Here is a 23203-nt window from a genome sequence, read left to right as displayed (position 1 = left end):
ATTAAGAAGGATACTATTGAAATATCAACGGTAGTTGTGAAGAGATGACATGCATGTTACATGGTTCTGGGACACACATCTAGGTCATCTCTTAAAGGTTTTAAACACATGCAGATACTAGATCTCTTACCTTCCAAAATCTTACCTCGAACATTTATTGTCTTGACATGTTTAATACAACACAGTGTTGTACTGCTTTTCTTGAAAGAAAAACCTTGGGATAAAGTGATTTTCAATGGGATTTCCTGATGTATGGATTTGGATTCCTTGAACCTGTAAAGCCCCCCCCCCCTCCTCCTCCCCCCATGCTTAGAAAAAAACTTCATTTCTGATCAATTTTTTTGACTATGTTTTTACTTGCATTCAGTGGAATATTCTGGCAGTAAACAAAGTTTTTTCGTATGCATAGAAATTGCTGGAAAATTTTAAGTTGTTAGACTCCCGTTTCTGTTTTCCTTGTGTGCTTGCATTGGTGTTTTATTTCTGTTAAATATAATTAATATATACAATAAATAAGAATTGTTGCTGTTGAACGAGTCAAATTTTCAGAATACTCCACTGACTGCAATGCTTTCAAATGTCTTGCCACTTCATTCCTTTCTGATAGATATATAATTACTTTTGTACCAGTGAAAAAGTCTGCACAAACATCATGTTTTGTAATATTTAATATTTTTCCATACTGGAGATTACACTATTGTTTGTATCACTCTGTAGGAAGAACTCATGGCTTTGATCACATTGAACACTTCTTTAGTTGTCCTGAAGAACCTGTAATCCCTGCCGATATACATGCAAAGAGAATCTGACTAGCTTGTGTATGTAAGTGGGTATATTCTTTTGCATTGGTAGTAATTTTTGCCTTCAAATTTCTTTTTATTGCAGGATAGCTTGATGAGGATCTTCTGCAAATATGGCAAAGTGCATGATGTTTTCATTGCAGGGTTTCCAAGAGAGAGCAGGAAGCAGACAACCTGGGGATTTGTTGAATACAAAAGTCAACGGTAAGCTCATTATGATAGAGGTAAAGATTTTAATTTAGTGTATGTACTCTTTGCTGTATGGTTAGTATTCTTGCCTTTAGTGTTGACCCAGTATCATGATGATAAACGAGGAGCTATTTGAATGCAAGAGTAGTGGACACTGGTCTTAAAGCCAGAAAACCAAAGCGATGACACTTGACTTGCTGACCATGCAACATTATAAGAAAATCTGCTTTGCAGTGCCTGTCCCTCAAAGGTCTGTGTGCCAAAGAGTTTAGTAAGTTGTTTAGGTAAAATTGTTTGTTGAATACAAGATCAAAATTTTGTTAACAAAGAAATTCAGTATATTTTGAGATTAAAAAAATACAGAATTACATTTCACTTAAAAGTTGCTTACGAAACTATACTTATTTACTGGGAATTCTGTGGCTCCATGGGCGTAAAAAATTGCAACTTTTATTAATCCAAATCCCATTGAATTTGTACATATTTTTAAATACCCTGAGGCAAGTCTTTCACAGTCTAGCTTTTATTTTATTGAGGAAGGAAAAGAAAGTTGAGTGGAAAATAAAGCAGAATTCTCTCAATCCATTTACTTCGTTAGTGTCCTTTGCAGAACAATCTATCTGACAGATGGACAATTATTGCAAGATATCTTGAAGTTGATTAGGTAAATTTGAGTTTGAAATTCTTATACAATTAACAAGTTTTCATAGATTAGTATATCCTGTAACAATTGAGACTTGTGTCCGTAGATGTATTTTCAGTCTGACTGTGTGAAATAAAAAGTAAAGTGCCCCATGCCATGAGGACACATACAGTGTTACATACTCTATATAAAAAGGCCGGTGTCCCAAGAGGCCCACATCCCATTTTGGTCAATGTTTAACTTTGGTGGTGTGAAAATGGTGTTGCTTTTCCACATTTATTTCTATCTTGAAGTGTGCGGGATCCTGAAAAGTACTGGGATTGGGAGAAAAAAATTCCCATCCCATCTCAACTTCGGGAAATGGTTTCCGAACTTTCTGGCATCCTGAACAGTCAAGGAATCCCAAATTGTAATATTTAAAAGTTGTTAGTGTTTATTCCAGAAGTGCAAAGCAATCACCGAAGGGAAAAATGTTGTGTAGAATTAGAGATTTCCACTGTGTTGGGAAATTTTGAACATATAATGTCCTGAAAATTTCCCAACTTGGTCTGGAAATTGCAAATTTTTCCTGTCCCTAACGTCAGTATATATATATAAAAAAAATTCCCATCCCGATGAATATTTAATTCTTGCACACCCCTAGTGTTAACTTTGGAGTTAAATGTTGATGTAAGTGTAGGATGGACCTACCAAGACCATTGTCTTGTCTTTTTGACATAATTTTTTCTCCAGTGTAGTAAATACAGGTCCATCTTGTAAATTTGATAGTTGATTGGCATTTGCATGGATTTTATTTTGATTTGTTTCTTGATAATCTTCCAGAGAAGCTCAGAGGGCAATAAATAACGTGAATGGTGCTCCACCCTTGAACTTGCTGGTGCAGTTTGCATACACAGAGGAGGAGAAGGAGCAAAGGAGGATTGAGAGAGAGTGGAACGAACCCACTTACAATGATCTGTTCCACCAAGAAGTTGTGCCAGAGAGGACTACACCAAGATTTTCTACGCCAAGGTGAGTCGTGTGGCGATTATCTAAATGGGATTCAAATCTGAACTTGAACTTCCAATCAGTAGTGTTGTAGTGTCCCAACAGCATGAGTTTTTTGTACCTTTTCATTTACATGTTCAGTAACGTTTTAACGTTTTGCAATTAAATTGAATTTTTCTGGAGTTGCATGTTGACTTAATTTTAGCAAAACATACCATGGAAATTGCAAATTTGTAGTTACACAAGTATTCAGTGAATTATTAATATTCTGACAAGGAAGTGAATATTTTCTGAAGTGGTGCCTTGCTGCATTGCCCACTGTTTTTTCTCAACGGAAAAGCTTAGCTTGAATGTTGCTATTTTTTTGGCTTTCCAGTTGGTAGCTTAACAATGAAAATGTGTTTTTTAATTGTAATTTTTTTCAGCTTAAACAATGAAGGGACAACACGTTACATATTTCTCACAGAATGATATGTAAAATAAATCTGGTTCTATGTAGAACAAAAGTTATTTTTATCAATCTATTTTCATTATTAACAAGGCTCTTTGTATTCCCCCAAAATATGTTTCCTTAATTATCCCAGCCAAGATCTGTGTAGAACAAACTTTTAAGAATCAGTATAAAATTCATGTTTAGGGAATAAAAGGTGTGGTAGAATAATAAATACATGTAAGCAAATTAGTTACTTTATCCGCGAGCCTTACTTTTAATGGTTATTTATTAATTATTACTGGGGAACGGATTTGTATGTAGTAAAAATGTGGTAAGTATATAAATACATGTTTAGTTATTTTCACCAAAATAGGGAGTTAAATACGGACTTAAAATTTAAAATTTACCTTTTTAATAATATAAGGCACCAGACGAGCAACATAAAATACAGTCTCTGTATTCTAACTATTAGTGTGACTGTCCTGAAGAGAAACCAGAAGCGAATCCTACACGTGCGCCACAAAATCATTGCCTCTGGTGCTGCTGTCGGTTTGCATCTATAGCAGGGGTGGGGTTAGGGCTGCTTGACTTGGAACTCTCTTCCAACATTGACAAGATAATGTTTGTGACAACCAGGAGCAGATGCTTGAGCCTTCATGCTCTGTTGTTAGCAACAATTGTAAATAAACCGGAATTTTAAGTTCTTTACAATAGCAAAAGCAAACAGTTGGGAAGGGAAAAAAAATGAGGAGGAAAAAACATTATTGTTTGGATGACAGAAAACGTGTAATTAACACAATTGGAAGGAATAAAAAAGGTCTTAAACTATTGTTTCTTTAATGTCACTTCAGTCTTTAGTTATTCACAAGTAATTCACCAAAGTCTTTCGGTCACATGGGAAATGTAGTTATTATGCAAATATGGAGTATGGAAATATGTAAAATGAGAGCCAAAATGTAATATATGTACAAATATAGAAAATAAAAACTGAATTTTTCAAGTCAACATGCCATGTTGCGCAAATATAATACAAAATATAACTGATGTCAGCTTCATACATAAATATGTATTTACATGTAAATCTATTCTCTGATTATTACTTATCAATTTCTGTCGCTCCTGGCACCATCCTCTTCACTAGTGAAGGAACAAGTGGATGGTGGCAGGGTTCATTGAAATTAAAAGAATCCATGAAGAAGTGTGTCTGATAAAGCTGGCAATTCTTATGTATATTTAATAAATATGGAATGAGAACATGTTTTTAAAATTTTAATGTTGACTGTGGCTTATTTTTGTAAAAACCCCCATGTTGCGAAAAATAAGCACGAATATTCAAAACTATTGGCAAAAGTTATGTGAAATTTTGAAAAATCCTTTGTTCAGTGTTTTCCGTTTCCTTTAGTTTACAACTGATAAAATTTTTAAGAAGGAATGTGATTAATCTTGTTTCAGGAGCATGGGCAGAGGGCTTCTTCCAACTCCACCAATAGGTCCCTTACTTCCCTTGGGGAACCCTGGAAAGTTTGCAAACAGCATATTGTACGATGATGACAGTGATTACTATGATCAGTATATGGATTTTTATGCCGGAGGATATCAGGAACCACTTTCTATTTCTGTAAACAGTTCAGAATCTGGCAGAAGAATTTCTATGGGACGTTCTTGTCTGAGACCTGAGTAAGTTCAAAATGGCACTTTGATGTAGTTGGGTGGCAATCATATTGATTGTGCAGTTGAAATTTTTAATTTGGAGCCAGTAACAAAATAGCAATTGTTCTTATTCAAACAGAAATTTGAATTTTGTACATGTAAGGCAGTTCATCCGAAGAACTTGTGGCAATGCATAAGAAACTGTTTTTTGATTGATTGAATTGGTGTTTTTAAGTTCACTTTATGCACAGTAAGGCCACTCGATACTGTACCTACAGTTTAAAATGGGATCCAAACCACTATGTGCCTTGATAAGGTCACAGTGCTACTACTGTGCCATCAGGGAGGCAATAAACACTGGTCTAACAATTTTATTTTATTACGGAACATAACAAACAAGGAGGGTCATTACATTCAGGATGTTAATTATTATTTTATAAAATTCCAAGGCAAGTGTAACACTGCATTACTTAACACTTTTATTACATTATAAAGTAATGCAATCAATATTTTACAAGAAAATAAATTAATGTAGGGAAAAGGAAAGAAACTATACAGAAGTAACCAGAGACCAACTAAACGCTGGACTTACCTTCCTTCTTACTCACTTGGTGCAGACTATTTAATCTTCTCTGTTTCCAGTTTGTGGCTGGGTTAGCATGGAAGTCTCTCCATCCTCTGAACTTCAAAACATTTTGCAACAAACTCCAGTTAAACAGTATGTATTACGATTGATTTGGTCGTACTCTGCTTTTCTGCCACTTTGGCTCATCGCAAAGATGAGAATGCATGGTGATATGATAAAATTGATGAGGGGAACACCCATGGCCAGGGTGGGATTCGAATCTTGTACCCCTGGCATTGTAGTGCACTGTGATAACCATTCTGCTACGGAGGTTGGCAGTATGTATTATACTTATTTAAAAGAATTCAGTATTGCATGTAAGGACATACACCACACATTGTACATAATGTTTTAATTTTACTATTTGCTTTTCAAGATATCCACTGGCTTATCAAGTGATTGAAATTGGCAGAACCATTATTTAGGGTGGTCACACCCCAGTAACTTGAACAGTGCAGAAGTTTTGAGATTTTCATAATGGCTGTTTTTAATTTTTACTACATACTAATTCAGCAGACCTTTGCACTGCAGAAAAATAAAAATATTTACATATATTTGTATGGGGGACCTTCTCCCCCTCCTTCTTTGATTATCTTAAGTGGGGGTACTATTTACTTAAGTACTTCAGACGATTTTTTTTTTGCTAAATGCTAAAATGGAGGTGCTTGACTTATGCGGTCTTAGAGCTTGTAAGCAGACTTATCTATGTAGGTATGCAACCTGTTATGCTCAATCACTACCCTACTAAGCATCCGTGAGTGTGTGATATAGGGCAAGTGGTCTTGTCATGTTGCATGTTGGAAAAAATCATATATGATTACACCATGTTGCACTATAACTTGTGTTCTATGTGAGAAAGTTGAAAAAATGGTGTTCTGATTTATGTAAGTCACAGTTTTCATGCTGTTTGATTCTTCAGCCTCCACCCAAACTGATTCTCATATAGTGGATGGAGAGAGGATGGGAATCCTTCTTAACCCATGCATCAAGGTAACATTTCAAGGACAACCTTCAGTGTTACAAAGAAAGTACATTTTCATAAATGTGCCACTTGAAGGCAGTGTGTGATAACATTTGAGAAGAAACATTTTAATCAACCAGTACAGATCGGAGGCACTGATCAACCTTCCTTTTATTGTGAAATGCCATGTGACACCCTATTCACAAGTCAAATTATCCAATAGCCATCTGGTGATATTTTCGGAAACTACTGTATGTAGGACACTATTCTGTGTTGAAGTCATTCAAAGCATGATGAATGTTTGAAAGAGCAATGTCTACTATTAATTTTTTGGCTCAATCGTTTTATGGGTCAGAACAAGTGAAAAGTTTTCACGTGTTCCCACTCCTTGGAATCAACAAAATGAAATTTGTAAATTAATCAGAAAAAACAGTATTGATTGACAGAAGACTCACATGGGAGATAATGCTGAAATGCGGCATGGAAATTACAAAGAATGCAATAGTCTATTCACTTTATTTTTCGAAAGAAGATTATATTACCATGCAAGAAAAGTTTTAAATTGTACTTCACTCATAAGTAGAGGCACATATTTTTGGTTAGTAAAAGAGCATAATTTTGGAACCAAAACAGAGTTTCGGATTTGAAAGTGGTAAATAAAATATTTTTTTTTGTGTTATAGCAGTGAAAGATCTGGTGAAAAGCAGTATATAAAATGACATTTTGGTTTCAAAATTGTGAATTTAATCCTAAATTTGATTTAAAACTGCTCTTATTACACAAAATAAACATATCCCACATTTTTTAATTTTTATTTTATTTATGTAATTAACATTAAAGTAATTAATGCACATTTATGCAATTAACAGAGTATTAAGTTTGTTTATGTATATAGGGCTCCATTTTTGAAGAACTGCAAAAATATGTTTTGTATTTTCCTCCTGCCCCAGCAAATACACGCAAATTGCTTTATTTTCAAAGCATTCCAAGAGCCCCAGTTACAACATGAGGTGTAGGTGATAAAGCACTGCTTTGAAGGACTAGTGCATATACAGTAAACTCTCAATAAAACGACCTTTCACGGTTCCCGGGAGAAGGTTGTTATTTCGAAGGGGTTGTTATTGGAATTTGCACCAATTTTTAGCTTCAACGGAGCTCAAACGGATACGAAGATTCATAGGAGACTGTAACACCATTTATCCTGCATAGTTATACAACCTGTTATGCACAGGATGTGTGTCTTGAGAAGGAAAATAGAACACGAAAACGTAAAAAAAAAAAAAAGAAGATTTTAAATGTTATTTTTTTTTAATTGTGCACAGTCTTTGCTCTTCCCTGAAATTCTTACAATTCTAGTTCATGAGAAACCAGTTTGCAATGAGATCTACAAGAAGGAAAACAATAGTTTATTGCAAGCGAAACTCAAAGAATCTTTACACGAGTCACACTGACGCCAGCAAAAGTCTGGAGATAATCGGGCAGAATGAATGTTGGATTTTATTCGGGTCTACTAGAGCATTGTCTGTAACAGGATTAAATGTTAAGATAAAATCTCTTTGGATACTCAACAAAACCTTTCTTGTCACCAGGCAAAAAAAAAAAGCTGGTCTGTAAATTTCATTCTGGTTCGGCTGTGTAAAGTACATAGTCAAAAAAAGTCCCGTTTTCTTTGCTTCAACCAACTTCATATTCATCCCCCTCCCCCCATTCAAGTGAGCAGGGCAAACTCTTCCCAGACTTGCATCGAAATTCTGCCTGAAAAAGGAAACACATTAGTACATATGCTTTTTTTTTTGTCTGTCCCTGCCAATTCCCCTAAGGTTTTGTAGTATTATATTTCAGTTATGCAGATCGCACTTTAAACTGCATACAGATATCCAGTGTCGATTAGCCCAACAGCATAAATTGAACTCTTAAAAAAGTTTTGACACTTTCGCAAGGTCACTTTTCATTTTTCCACATAGAATTTATTTGCGATCAATTTCACCACCCATCTGGTAGTGTCATCTTCGCTTGCTGCGGGCGGCATGGTTCCTTCTTCCGTGAAAGGCAAAAAGTAAAAGGCTCGCATCAACTAGCGTCTTTGTCCACTTCCTGGATATATATATTTACTCTTTTACAATATTCCTGTTCTGTGACTGATGTTCAAAATCTTTCTTTCACAGAGAAGCCATGTTGGAGCAATTACCTTCACGTCCAGTTGGTGATACTATGAGTGGCTCAAAGGTAGGTTCAGATATTACCTTTTATTACAATATAGTTTTGAGATTGTCTTGCTTTGTTACTGAATGAGAGTGTAGAAGCACTAAAGTAATAAATGCACAAATTGAGTAAATTTTCATGATTGTACGTGCAGCTTGTCCACTACAATGTTTTAGCTGCAAATTCAGAATATAAAACCTTTTTTGGCAGTGGTTACAGAGCTGCATAAAGAGATTAAAGAACTACGGCAAATCATACTTGAGAATTTTTTTTATTACCTCTGTATTTCATACTCTAGATGTCTAATTCCGGAGGCAACATGGATTTCGAGGTTGGTGTGGAGAACGCGTGTACACCTATTGTCAGACTGAGATAATCATTTTTGTTAGTCGTACAGTGAAATTTCACTTGTAATTTGGTAAAGTAGATTTTCCATGTAGTTACAGGAATTGTGTAATTATTAACAATGGCAGTAATTTGTAATGGTAACAATGGTAGTAATTTAGTATATATTCATATTTAGTGTCCATACCTTCATTTCTTTCATCTCTTGGTAAACACTGATCTTTTTCATGAGAAATCTGTTTCTTTAAAAATATGCTTTTGGTGGTGGGAGTATTTTCTTTCATTCTATTATTGTTGGTTATTTTTTGTATTTGTTTTTCTTGTGTTTGTATTATGTTTGTTTTTCTTGTCTTTGTGTGTATATATATATATACAGTGTGTCCGTAAAGTCATGGTGCACTTTTGACCGGTCACAGGAAAGCAACAAAACAAGATAGAAATTTGAAATCTTCACCAAATAAAAGGAAAACTCTCCAAGTTTCCGTACTATGATGCATAAGCGTGTGCGCACACAGGTGATGACGCAACACCACGAACTGCGCAGCAGCGGATCTGCCCTCGCCTATGCCAGTCTAGATGTGGACTGTACAGAAGCGCTTCGTTGTACACGCGACGATATTTACGTTGCACTTTGCTCACGGATTCGAACTTCGCAAGCCACAGAACACACTGGACTTGCCTCTGTACCGTCCACATCTCGACTGGCGTGGGCGAGGGCTGATCTGCTGCTTCGCAGTTCATGGTGTTGCGTCATCACCTGTGTGCGCACACGCTTGCGCATCATAGTATGGAAACTTGGAGAGTTTTCCTTTTATTTGGTGAAGATTTCACATTTCTATCTTGTTTTGTTGCTTTCCTATGACCGGTCAAAAGTGCACCATGACTTTACGGACACACTGTATATATTAGGGATGGGACAGATTAATGGGTACTCTATCGGTATCGGCGGATATAGGCATATCGGTGTATGGGTTTATCGGTAAAATTAACGATTATTTTACCGATCCAATATATCGATAAATATCTTATAATTTAGTGCAAAATTCTGCCATTTTGTTGTATTTTTTATGGATAATCTTGATGCCCTACTTTCTAGAAAAGTAATTGTCTAAATATTCAACTTCTTTTGCACTGCAGTCACATCGAAACACACATTTGTTAAGTAGATCAATGAACATTTCAGGTTCTTCAAGAACCATATCTAATTTTATATCGGATCGGTTGAATATCGGTTATCGGTATCGGTAAATTTTATATCTGTACTTTATCGGTATCAGCCAAAATTTCATATTGGCCCATCCCTAATATATGTGTGTGTGTGTGTGTGTGTGTGCGCGTGTGTGCGCGTGCGTGTGTGTGTGTGTGTGTGCGCGCGTGCATATACATTTACAATAGTGGGTAAAAGGAAAGAGGAGCACAAGGGCTAAGTAACAGGCAAGAAGAAAATAGGAAACACCAGACACTGTACAAATTTTAAATTTTAGATGCTACATCATGCCATGTCTTCAGCTATAGAGAAACTAGAGACTGCAGAAATGGAAGTGACAGGTCCAGATCGAAGTTACAGATGGCACAGAAATAAGAGGTTCTCTCACCAGGCTTATAAAAAACAGTGAGTGGTATAACATGATGTGGGAGGGGGAGACAGGAGAGGTAGCAAGGGATATTAGTGCGTGATAATGGTGAACGTGACTGTGTGTCCTTATTCAGGCTGGGGGTGATGATGCACATTTTCTGCTGATTTGCAGCCTCTATTCCATCTTTTCTGTACTGTGCTATTTGTGGATTGGGGTAAGGGGTGGGTGATCGAAAGAGACCAAATTTTAAAGGGAAAAAATTCTATAAGGACAAAACGGAAAATTATTGCCACAAAAAGGAAATGAAAATGACTATAGTTTATTTTTGCACTTCGCTATAAATATTATTTTAAATGAAAGCATGCAACATATACCATTTATATGTGAAAAGAGATAATAAATTTCATATGAAGTAAAGTAAAACATCCAAAATTTAATGTACCCCTTTTTACACGTAAATGGTATTTATTGTGCTTTTATTTAAAATTTTATTTTTAGTGGAGTGTAAAAATAAGTTGTTGTTTTTTTTTTTTAAAAAAAAGGTAAACTACAGTGAATAATCGTGCCATCAGTTTCAATAAAATCTTCCTTGAAACATCTTACCGCATTCAATAGCTTGCTGCCACTTGTACCTGGCTTTGCAATTCCAGTGACACTCAGTGCTGTCACTGTCACATGGTTAAATTAAAACTGTTCTAAAATTCTTCACAATAAGTCTAAATCTAGAAGATAAGATGCACTTTCAACTCAACAGGCTTGCCGATTACAATGCGTTTGTTACTGCTTAACCCCAAACACTCGTGGAGGGAAGGTAAGGCAGAAGGTGCTTGTTCTTTTTTCTCTCCTTTAAGGTGCACCAAATAGACAATTTTTGAATGTTTTGTTTAGGTAAAATACACTCGTACAAAATATTTGATATTGTTCTCAAGAAGGGACCAAGAAAGATGTTTATTTAGAAGGGGAAAAGAAGGGAATATAGGCTGAAGAACTAGTCAATAAGGAGAGGAAAATGTTTTCAAAAAAGGAAATGGCTGAAAAGGCAGGGAGGAAGGGAAGTCAAAACCATGTAATCTTGTTGGTTGAAGATAATTATCAACACTGTTATTTATCCCATGATCTGTGTTGGAAAATAGAAAAGGGAATTTCTTTTAAAACCTGGTCTCTAGTGATGGCTACCTGAAAGCAGTCATTGAAGCTGATATTGTGGTAGGTGATATGAATGGCAACAGTGAAGTCAAACTTTTCAGTGTAGTAGGGATGGTTCTTCCCTCAGGTAGAAGCCACGAGAGATGTTCCAGGTGAGGATACATATGAGGTTAGAGGCAAGGCAGGTTCCTCTGGGGTGGGAGGTGAATTCGGCAGCTCCAGTCTAGATCTGGAGGGTATAGGAAGTGACTAAAATAGGGCAGGTTTTGCACCTTGTAGTTGCATTTGTGAGCAGAGGGATTGGATGTTTTGGAGGTTGGGGGTCATTTGAAGAGACTGGGCTCACCAGGAAAAAGATGTAATCACTGTGGAGGTTAGGGAAGAGGGAACATACAGGGTGACAAGAAATAACCCGTATTAATGTTTGTGATCATAAATTTATTAAACCGAAACAATTGAGCAAAACAACACTGAAGAACAATGACATGGGACCTTAGGAACAAGATGTTCAGCCGGTTTCGAAGTAGCCTCACTGGGCGGCGATACAGAGGTCCAACCGGGATTTGAAATTTTGGGCGATGGACCGCAGGTCCTTGGGCGACAATCGGTTCCACTCATGATGCAGCGATTGCTTCAGCGACTCCAAAATGTGGTGGCGTTTAGAACATACCCTGGCCTCCAAAATCGACCACACTCTGTAGTCCATTGGGTTGAGATCCGGTGAGTAAGGTGGCCATTCCGTCGATGCGATGAAGTCCGGAAAATGGGTTCTGCACCACGCTTGCGTCATTTTCACCCTGTGGGCCGGAGCGGAGTCTTGCTGGAATGTCCATTGCGTATCGCCGAAGTGCTGCTGGTCACACGAAAGGACGACGTTCTCGAGAATGTCGCGGCGGTACACTTCTTGGTTGATTTTGACCTCTTGATCCACGAAAACCAGGGGTGTCTTGCCGCTTGCGCAAATTCCGCCCCACACCATGTACCGAGTGCGGATTTTGGCGGTGGTCGACGATGGCTGAGGTACCGGGAGCCTCTTCAGACCAGGTCCTGTCGTTTTGGTAGTTGTGCGCCTGCTCCACGGTGAACAGCTTCTCGTCTGTGAAGAGAATGGGCTCCCATCGCTGACCTGTGGCCCAGCGCTTCAGAGGGCGGCATCTTTTGAGTCGCAGGCGCTTGTTTTCGTCCGTTAGAAGCTGAACTTTTTGGAGCTTGTACGCCTTGAGGTTGAGTTTCTTTTTCGCCATTTGCCACACCGATTCGCGGTTGATCCCGATCTCACGGGCGACGTTTCTCATGGAGACTCTCGGATTTCGCTGAACTCTCTTTTTGATGATCTTGCGGTTCTGAGACGTGTTGACGGTAGGCTTTCTTCCTCTTCCGCGACAGTCGCCTTCATGGCCGAGCTCCTTGAATCGCCGAACTGCGTCTGAGACTGTCATTTTTGGAACACCCAGCAAACGAACAATTTCACATTGACGCTTTCCTTGATGCCACAGTTCCAAAATTGCACTGCGTTTGGTTGACATTCTCAAACACAAAGAAAGTAATCGTTATGAAGCCGAAACAACAGGTACAGTTACAAGAGACTATGGAGAATCCAATAACACAACAATTATTTGGCTACGGTACACTACATTCTTGGCAGGGTACGCCAAACTTTGTACGGGTTATTTCTTGTCACCCTGTATGGTGTGTGTGATTTGGTTGAGATGGGGTGTATGAGTCAGCTTGGGATATTTTTGGTGACACTGGTGGAAGAATGTCCATGGTTAACAAGGTCTGGTGTATGCAAAGGTAGGTCTGTAGGGAAGTGCATGAAGTCTTAAGGTGTTGACCCCTGAGGGCCAGAGAGAATGGGATGCTTTCTTGGTGTGGATTGGATGGGAGCTGGAGAATTGTAAGTACTGCATGTCTTTGGTATTTGATGTGGATGCGTGTTTTCAAGTGACCCTTTTTTTTTTTTTTTTTTTTTTTTAATATTGTGCATGTGTACATCCAGGAAGGTGGTTTTCTTGTTGAAATGGGTCCAGATGAATTTCGAGCTGAAGTGGTTTAGTTCCAAGTAGATAGGGATGCTCCATGTGTCCAGGCAATGAAGACAAAACTGAGCCAGGGAGGTCTCCCTATGTATGTATACGTTTGTGTGTACATAAAATAATATGAAGGAACTAGGAAACACTCCCTGTATGACATATCATCCTAAGTTGTTGATTTGTTTGCATTTCCTTTCTTCAAAAGTCTCTAAAGGTCACTCTTTCGTAAAAGGAAAAAATAAGATGTCACCATGTTAATGCCTCCACCTTAATAACTATTGTTATCGGATTGCAATGAAACTTCACACATATATAATGCAATATGTCACTAATGGACACAATTTTTCATTTGCTGGTAACTAAATAAACAACATGAATATCAGAAAATCAAAGAGCTGCGATTTAGTTCTTGCAAATAGAGGGTTGTCGGGCATTGGGGATCCATAGCAGGCTGCAGGCAGCATATGGAGGGGATGCAATTGTCATTAGCAATGTTAGAAGATTGATGAAGTAGTTCCGAGAGGGGGACACCTTGGTGGCAGATAAACATCGAAGTGGCTGACCTGCAACCGCAGTGACGGATGAAACTGAGAAAGAGTGACTATGTTCTGGGACAGAGAGGGCGGATTTCTTGGAACATGGTGCAATAATGAACAGTGCTCTGTGCCAGCTTCAAAGAAAGTTGGGGGATGCTATTTGATGAAAAAGAACACATTCCACTGTACATGCCCATCCCCACGTCTCAATGGATACTTCACAGGGCCATTACCAAAATGGGAGTGGTCAGTTATATCCCAACCCCCTTATAGTCCTGATTTAGCCCCATTGGACTTCCATTTGTTCGGCCCTCTCAATAACCAAGCTTCGTTGACAGCATTTCCAGGATGTGGACGACATTAAATTTGCTGTGAATGCATGGGTCAGAAAACAACCTCAGACTTTTTTGCAGACCAGATTTCGGCATTGGGTTAAATGGTGGCAGAAATGTTTCGAAAGCAATGGGCAGTATTTTGAATATCCTTAATAAGTACCCAACATGTGTATCTACAAGGGCCGTTCAAGGTTGACCGGGATTTTCGTATGTAAAAAATCGATGAATAGCCGGATCATGATGAAACGTGCGGGTGACGTAATGTATTCCTTCGCAAGTAACTAGCGCCCGGCATGACGTATTTCGCGCATGCGCAGCAGTTGCAGCGAACATGGCGGCAAGCAGTGTGTCTGTGGCTGTGGAGCAGCGGTGCGTAATCAAATTTCTCGTGAAGGAGAAAGTGAAACCAGCTGAGATTTTCAGATGATTGCAAGCACAGTATGGTGAACAAACGATGTCGCGGACAAGAGTGTACGAATGGTGTGAGCAGTTTCACGAAGGACGGGAGCTGGTGACAAATGAAGCACATGGACACATTCGCCCGACTGCAGTCACACCAGTGAATATTGCACGTGTTGAGCAAATGATTCTTGAGAACCGGCGAGTAACAGTGCGGGATATTGCTGCCGAGGTGAATATCAGTGTCGGGAGTGTTGAGACAATCATTCACGACCACTTAAGCTTCCGCAAAATCTGTGCAAGGTGGGTTCCCTGCCAGCTGACATTCGATCAGAAGTGGACACGCAGGACGGTCTGTGAACAGCTTCTGAATCGGTTTCGAGCAGAAGGTGATGAATTGTTGCAATCCATCATCACGTGTGATGAAACATGGTTGCACAATTCAACCCCAGAGACCAAAAGATGCAGCATGGAGTGGCGGCATAAAGGTTCCCCGCCCCCCAAGAAAAGCAAAACGCAGCCGTCCGCTGGAAAGATCATGGCAAGTGTCTTCTGGGACATGAAGGGCGTTATCCATGTGGATTTTCTGGACAAGGGGAGCACGATTAATGCCCAGTATTACTCCACATTGTTGAGTGGTGCTGTACGAAAGTCCATTCGCAAGAAAAGACCTGGGATGTTGTCTGGAAATGTCATTCTTCTCCATGACAATGCCCACCCTCACACGGCCAATGTGACAACAACAACTCTGGCCGACATGCGCTGGGAAGTTCTGCCCCATTCCCCCTACAGTCCGGATTTAGCCTCCAGTGATTATCATTTGTTTGCACCCCTTAAAGACCATCTGGGAGGGAAGAAATTTACGACAGAGAAAGCACTGCGGAGCGATGTCCTCCAGTGGCTACGACAACAGCCAAGTTCTTTCTACGCCAAAGGAATTCGGGAGCTACCAGAACGATGGCAACGGTGCCTCGGCGCGCATGGAGAATACTTTGAAAAACTGACATAGTTTGGTGTTTCTTCTGCTACCTATTTCCTCTGCAGAAATAAAAGTCCTGGTCAACCTTGAATGACCCTTGTATTTTGACACAGACTTTTCAATTGTTCCTCCGTACATGGAATTTTTACAGCAGAAGTGGCATTAATTTCGGGATGACCTTTGCATATGTTCAGATCCAATATGCGAGACTTATTTGTCATTGTAGTAAAATGTTGTATAAGACTAATTTTGCACGATATATAAATTATAATTTTTTGGTGATACATAGAAAAGGCATATTGACAAAAATGTTGGGTACATAGAAGGAGAAAAGGAAGACTTCATTAATGGCATTTTGTAAGTTTGGACTGCATGCTTTACACATTTCTTTTTCAAGAGGTACTTAAAAGGTTTTGCATGTTCAGTGAATAATAGCATGAGCATTACTAACAGACTTTCTTTCTAAACTAAAAATGAAATTTCAAAATGTATTTTTAAGTCTGACAGGTAAAGGGAAGTTGACATCTACTCTTGCAATCAAGCAAAATTAATGGAGAATAGAGGGCTGTCATATCCAGACACTGAAAAAATTTAAAATTTTCACAGCTGTGAACCACATCTTCAATGGTGGATAAAAATATTGTGGATACTGAAGTATATATTTGACCTTCAGAGTTGCCAGGTCTAGAGCCAAGTCAGCTTTTCAGTTGTTGATTCTTAGGTTGAGGGTTAGAAAATGGGTCTATCACATTTTCATCACTTCTCACATCCTCCAGATTCATGCTACCACTGGCAGATTTACCCTTACCCCCAAAACAAAATGCCACACCTCAAACCTCATCTATATCCTCATACGCAACATTTGTGGTGGCTTTTACATGGGAAAGAGACTCAACTCCCCTCCCCTCCCCCCTTTACTCTAATTACAATCCCACCCCAACCCCACACACCACAATACCACTCAGTTTTCAACAAGCCTGGGTAGACTACAAAGTCTTTTGTTCCAACTACATCAAGAACAAAGTTTTTTTTTTTTGATCAAATTACATCTTCGATGCGGACATGGCAAACTGCAGATCGAATACCAGCTTCAGTTTCTGTCATATTTTTTGTACCGTAATTAATGCACATTTCTGTTCATGTAGAGTGGCACGCTGTATAGTGTTTAACAGTTGAAATATGTGCCACTTTATGTCAATAGGAGTACAGTGTTTCTTTGTAAATCTTTTGCAATTTTCTATGTGCCCACAGTCATTTTACAAATGTTTTTTTTTTTACTCTGTTTGATGTAGTACGTACATCTGTCTCAAAGTTAAGAATAGATTATAGATTTAGCCACTAAAGAAAAAGCATTTTTATTAATGTTTGTCATGTGCATTGACAAGAAGGTCTGATCACTCCCTGATATCGGTATAGTCTTTGTATGTGTTTATAAGTTAGGAAAATTTCAGATACCAATAAATCGTAGATATTTAATGTCTAAAACAGATAGTGTACCACTCATGTGATATAAAATGACAGATTCATGAAGAGGCTGTAAGGAAGTGCCTGATAGGTTTTAAGTGTCTCTTGAATTATATCAAACTGATCAGACTGTTACCTGTATTAAAAATAGTACATATACATTTCATTGTGTCGATAACTTGATCACATTTACTCGGAGAACCAAACACGTATCTTAGTTTTTCTCTCAAATTTTCGCCAATCATGAACAGGGTGAAGAAGTTCAGGAGTTACTCACAAAAAGCTTTATTCATATTTGGGTCATTCCATGCCAAATGAGCCAATGGTGGTTGCATGACTATTTTAGAAAAAAATCGTTTTTAGTACGTACGTTTGTACATGTTTCTAGATATCGAAACCAATGTTCAAAATAAATTATTGTGTCTAGTTCTCCTGGAGGAGCCATTTTTCCAACATGGCGCATGGCTTTCTTTGCTCATTTAGCACTTTTCAGAAACCTTAATATCTCAAAAACGATTAGAGCTAAGAGACTTGAAACAAAATTCATTTTGTAGCTAATGAAGTATACTGTCTATGATATTCAAGTATGTTTTGCTTAAAATTTCATCATAAGTACGAAAATTATGGTGGAAATTGTGGTACCGATATTTAAAAAATTGGATTTTAAACCCGATTTTTTCAATGAAGGGGTTTAGTCTAAGGCTTGATTTTTTTTCATTTGTAGACCTGCCTACAGGGTGTCTGTAAATAAAATATCAGTGCTTAGAAATTTAACCCTTTTTTACAGAATGGGCTCAAACATAGCCGTTCATCGAATTTTGAGTTTTCGGGTTTACATATCTCAGATGGATCCTCTTGAAAATTTCTGAAATTTGGCACAAAGGAAGCCTTGCATGAACCTAACTCTCAGTAAAAATCTCAACTTATAGATTCAACTCGTTTTGGTCAATATGAGGTAACGTATGTCACCTAATTTTTGACATTGCAAAGTAAGGTTAAACTACATTCCATACTTAGAATAATGAAGTCTTTTCTTTCTCTTTTTTAAATTTGGGTTAAATGAAGCCTCAGAAAATATAGTATAATAAGGTTTTAATACTTGACTTACCATAAATTGAAATTACAAGGTATGATGGTTGAAAATCTGCGAAATCTCATTGCAAAAGGTTTGATTAAAAATCCAATTTTTTAACTATCCTTACCACAATTTTCACCATAATTTTCGTACTCATGATGCAATTTTAAGCAAAACATACTTGAATATCATAGACAGTATACTTCATTAGCTACAAAATGAATTTTGTTTCAAGTCTCTAGCTCTAATGGTTTTTGAGATATTAAGGTTTCTGAAAAGTGCTAAATGAGCAAAGAAAGCCATGCGCAATGTTGGAAAAATTGCTGCCCCAGTAGAACTAAAGACAATATATTTTTTGAACATTGTACATGTTTCTAGATATGAAAACGAAACGTATGTACGAAAAATTAAATTTTTCTAAAATAGTCATGCAACCAATTATTTTAAAATTGGTTCATTTGGCATGGAATGACCCATTTAGAAGATAGGTGTAGATAAAAATATAAAATAACCTTTAGCAGACGGATGGAATGTTTATATCCTGCGGAAGGTATACCCTGCTCCTGAGGAGGCCATGTGGTTGGCGAAAATTTGAGAGAAAAACTCCTAATGTAAGTGTGTGGTACTTTAATTTCTTATGCATATTGACACATACTGCATGCACAGTCAATATTAACTTGCATTTTGGCATACTTAGTGAGAACAGAAAAGGTTTGTATTCTGATACAGCTAATAATTCGATCTTCATATTTTCTATATGCAAATTACTCACAAGATTAACAATATAAATTACAATTTTACTTACTTTTTTTGCGAGTATAAGTTTTCTTCAATTACGACGTCTCGAGAGATAACTTCTCTCTTCTTCAGGTTTCAGTGTTATAAGCAATTCATAAAGTCATATCTTCATCAAAATATTTCTTCCATAGTTAACAGGATCAAGGGTTAGGTGTTAGCATGTGGCTGAAGGGATAACCTATGTTAGCAGGGTTCCTACGCTTCTGGAAAACCTGGAAAACTGGGAAATGTAAAGGATTTTTGCATATCGTCTGGAATTTACGTGCATTTTGGAGTCTGCAAGAGAAAAAGTTGCAAAATGAACAAGCAGTTCACTTCCACATCTGGATTCGGTTCTTGTGATCCCACTCCTAAAAAAGATTCAGTTTTAAAAACTTCTTTTCTTTCGTTCTTATGATTCTGTCTTGTGCAAAATTATGGTTCCTTCAAATTTCTGTAATAAATTTTCACTTTTGTAATACTAGATATTAGAAAGAATATCAAAGTAAAACTTGCAGTCCAGATATCTGATTGATATCTAAAGTATATTGACACTATGATCATAATTATCGGAAATGTTGGTTTATAGATCTTAGATTTGTTGGCATTTCCTATAGAATTTCTCCAGATGCTATGTACTTATAAATGTAAGCAAAAAAGCAGCATTTTCTACAACACTATAAATCCTCCAGATAATGAAAAATTGTGTATGGTTTATGAACTTTTTCTGTTTTGATATTGTGGGGATGGGTTATGGTGAAATAATGTACCTCTGTTACCTTAGCCTGAAGGCTAGATGCACGTGATTGTAGCACCAAATACATTTGATTCAGATTCTAATTTTACATTTTACTCTTCGAATTTTCATGTGTTCTTTTGTGTGTAGAATGAAATTTGCTAGAAAAAAATTGTGAAAATGAATATTCATAATAATTAACGGATTACATATTTAATTGAAAAACGCAAGGTTCAAAAGCAAAAATCATGATGATAAACGTGTCTGGGAAAATTTCATTTTGACTGGAAAACCTAGAAATGTCAGGATTTTCATAATCAAAAAATCGTAGCAACCCTGGTTATGGTCTTTGTTGAAGCAGGAGCCATTAAATTGAAACGGCAGTTACTTTGCATTGGAAACTTTTGCATTTGTTTTCAGAAACCAGGTTCCTACGATCCAAGAACAGGTGTGTATGAGTATGGAGATAATTCCTTGCCTCCGAAGCTGTCTGGACCTTGTATCAACTGCAGAAAAGATACAGTTTCATTTTGTGCTGACTGCCACGAGTGGTACTGTTCATTCGAATGCCAACAAGAACATTGGCCAAAACACAAACTTGTTTGTTACAAACTGTAAGTATTGAGAGTATCACACTTTCCACGTAAGTAGCTCATGAATAAAAGGATAGTGTGGTACATATTTTCTTGATGCTACCCTCCTGTTTCAGCACGGCACACGATTATTCCTGGTAAATGGTTGCATTCAGTGACTGCATGATCTGTGTAGACTACCCTTTCCCTTAAAAACCATTTAGGATTTTCTGATTCATTTTCATGTATGCATAGCACCAGTTTTTCTGCTGTTAGATGTCAGACAACATTGGTAATACGTGTAGGGTATTTAATTTGGAATTGTTTGATAGTGAAATCTTTGGGATTGAATGAACATCACTTTATTTTGGTTTTGCACCTAAACCTCATGATTAAACAAATTTTTGCACGTTTATCCCTTGGTCTCCCGGTATTTTACATACGAGTTATTTGTAAAAGTTCTTTTAGTGACAAAAAAAAATCTTGTGCTATTTATTCAACCTGACTCCTATAAGTTGTATTTTAAACAGATAACCGTTTCACAGCATACCTTCACTCTTTTGCAGTAGTATGGTTTGTTTTTCCATATAAAGATTATTTTTTTGAAAATGTTGCTCTTTTTTGAATCTTGAACAAATCACGTAAATAGGTAATGCTTTTTTCTGTATCTTGTTATTGTCAAGTAATTTTGAAAGTTTTTGTCTCTGTAGAGAGAAAAATGGTAGACAGAACTTCAGAGAGAATAGCAATTACAACCAACGAAGCTTGCCGAGGACAGAGAGAGATCAGAACAATTATGGCAGTAGGACACCAAGAAAAGATAGAGATGAAAACAATTACAGTGACAGAGAAACGAATCGGATGAGAAATCACAATAAGTTTAGCGAAGGAGAAGAAAAGAGAAGCCAGGGAAGATTTGGCGATCAGGAGCCTAGACGAGATGGGGGTAAATCAAATGACAGAGGACATCGAAGAGACTTTGGTGGTGAGAAGGATCAGAATAGAAATAGAGAAGAAGGGAGATATGGTGACATGGGACAGGATAGGAATCGTGGTCAAGGGAAGTTTAGTGGTGATAACCAGGAAAGGAATAGAGACCAAGGCAAGTTTGGGAATAATTACCAGGAAAGGAATAGAGACCAAGGCAAGTTTGGGAATAATTACCAGGAAAGGAATAGAGACCAAGGCAAGTTTGGGAATAATAACCAGGAAAGAAACCGTCAAGGCAAGTTTGGCGGTGATAACCAGGAAAGAAATAGAGACCAAGGCAAGTTTGGCAGTGGTGATCAAAGAAAGGGTAAAGTTCAAAAGAATATTGAACCCCCAAGACCTTTACGCAGGCCTTTTAATACCCAAAGTGCTAATGATGCTCAACAGGAAACAAAAACTGATGATTCCTGGGAAACCGTTGACAGTGAGAAGCCAAGTATTCCAACTGTCACTCCTACTGAGAACACCCATGTGGCCCAAGCAGAGGTATTTTTCTTTTTATGTTAATTTCAGAATAAGGTGGTTAGTTTTGGGGACATTACACCTTTTACTTTGCACATTTCCACATATTACCATAAAAGTAATAAGAAGCCTTGTTTATAATGAAACTAATTTGGTAAAAAAATTGAAACTGAAATTTATAAGTTACTAAGAATTTGTATGAAAGAATGAATATAATAGAATGTTAATTATGCCATTCCGGATCCTGTGGCTAGAAAATCTCTGTAATGTGTAAAATGCCAAATTTTAGATCTTTTAGTGGAACCAAGAAGGGAAATACTTACTTTGGGAAAATATAATATTCTACTTCCCTTGTATATGCTCATGGAAATACAATATAGTTTCCTTTAGTTTTTCTCTTTAAAACGTGAAGGATAATTTTTTTCAGGATTGTGCTTTCTGTTGCATTTGATAATTTACTGAAAATGCCATTTTTCTTCTTCCTAGAAGACTTCAGTGGAGACAGCTGAGTGTCAATTATCGGATGGTGATTTATTACCACGTGAAACATTTACCCAGGTATGCAAGTTGAAATACATATTATAAAATATATTAATTTGTGATAGACATAGTTCTGGAAATTTAATTTGTCTGATTCTAACTAATATAATTTATCATCACATGTAAATATGATACTAAAATCAATTTTATTTTGTATCATCTTTGTGAATCGTATGTAAGTTCCTTACCTTTATCTACTCAGAACCCCCTGGAGCCCTCTGCACCATTGATCACACTGTCTTGTGCTTCCAAAGGGCCATTCACATTAAACACTGCTGTACAAACATATACTCAAGTTACTGGTTGTTATTGCTTCAGCGCCACATTTGCACCTGGCGATGAAAATTTGAATCAGAATTTGCTTTCCCATGGTCTTCATAGCCTCTATACGTAGTTTTAATGCAATCTGTTCCTTCAGAAGTCTTTGAGTAGGCAACTTTTATTGTGTCCACCAAGTGCAATCTCGATTTTATGTTTTTCATGGGACCAAGTAAAAAGAACTTAAAATGCAGAAAAATGTAAAATTGAGAAAAATTTTATAACATTTTTCTATGTTGGGACCATAAAGATTCAATGTATGATGCGGGAAAATATAAAATCATAGCTCCACTGTATATACCGGGTGTTATTTAATAACACAAGTATTGTTTTCAAATACCAATATTTATTTCTCGGTGAAGAGTTTTGAGACACCCGGTATGTAATGTGAATTCTTAAACACTAACTGAAAATAAATGAATTCTAAAA

At 37.3% G+C, this 23203-nt stretch overlaps 1 protein-coding gene across 1 annotated transcript in view; it reads left to right on the top strand.

Annotated features, from left to right (window-relative positions):
• LOC145997162 (uncharacterized) overlaps positions 1 to 23203 on the top strand; it is a 104827-nt gene that overhangs the window by 20007 nt on the left and 61617 nt on the right. The window contains exons 4-10 of the mRNA XM_083133845.1: positions 886 to 1004; positions 2455 to 2643; positions 4505 to 4729; positions 8454 to 8514; positions 20313 to 20506; positions 21175 to 21940; positions 22403 to 22474. Of these exons, the coding sequence (XP_082989971.1) occupies positions 886 to 1004; positions 2455 to 2643; positions 4505 to 4729; positions 8454 to 8514; positions 20313 to 20506; positions 21175 to 21940; positions 22403 to 22474 (1626 nt within the window). The remainder of the gene's footprint in view (positions 1 to 885; positions 1005 to 2454; positions 2644 to 4504; positions 4730 to 8453; positions 8515 to 20312; positions 20507 to 21174; positions 21941 to 22402; positions 22475 to 23203) is intronic.

The sequence above is a fragment of the Lepisma saccharinum genome, chromosome 1, assembly GCF_977018435.1.
Source record: "Lepisma saccharinum chromosome 1, izLepSacc3.1, whole genome shotgun sequence".
Classification (NCBI taxonomy): domain Eukaryota; kingdom Metazoa; phylum Arthropoda; class Insecta; order Zygentoma; family Lepismatidae; genus Lepisma; species Lepisma saccharinum.
Note: the sequence above shows the minus strand (reverse complement) of the source record. Positions and strands in the feature narration are given on the sequence as shown.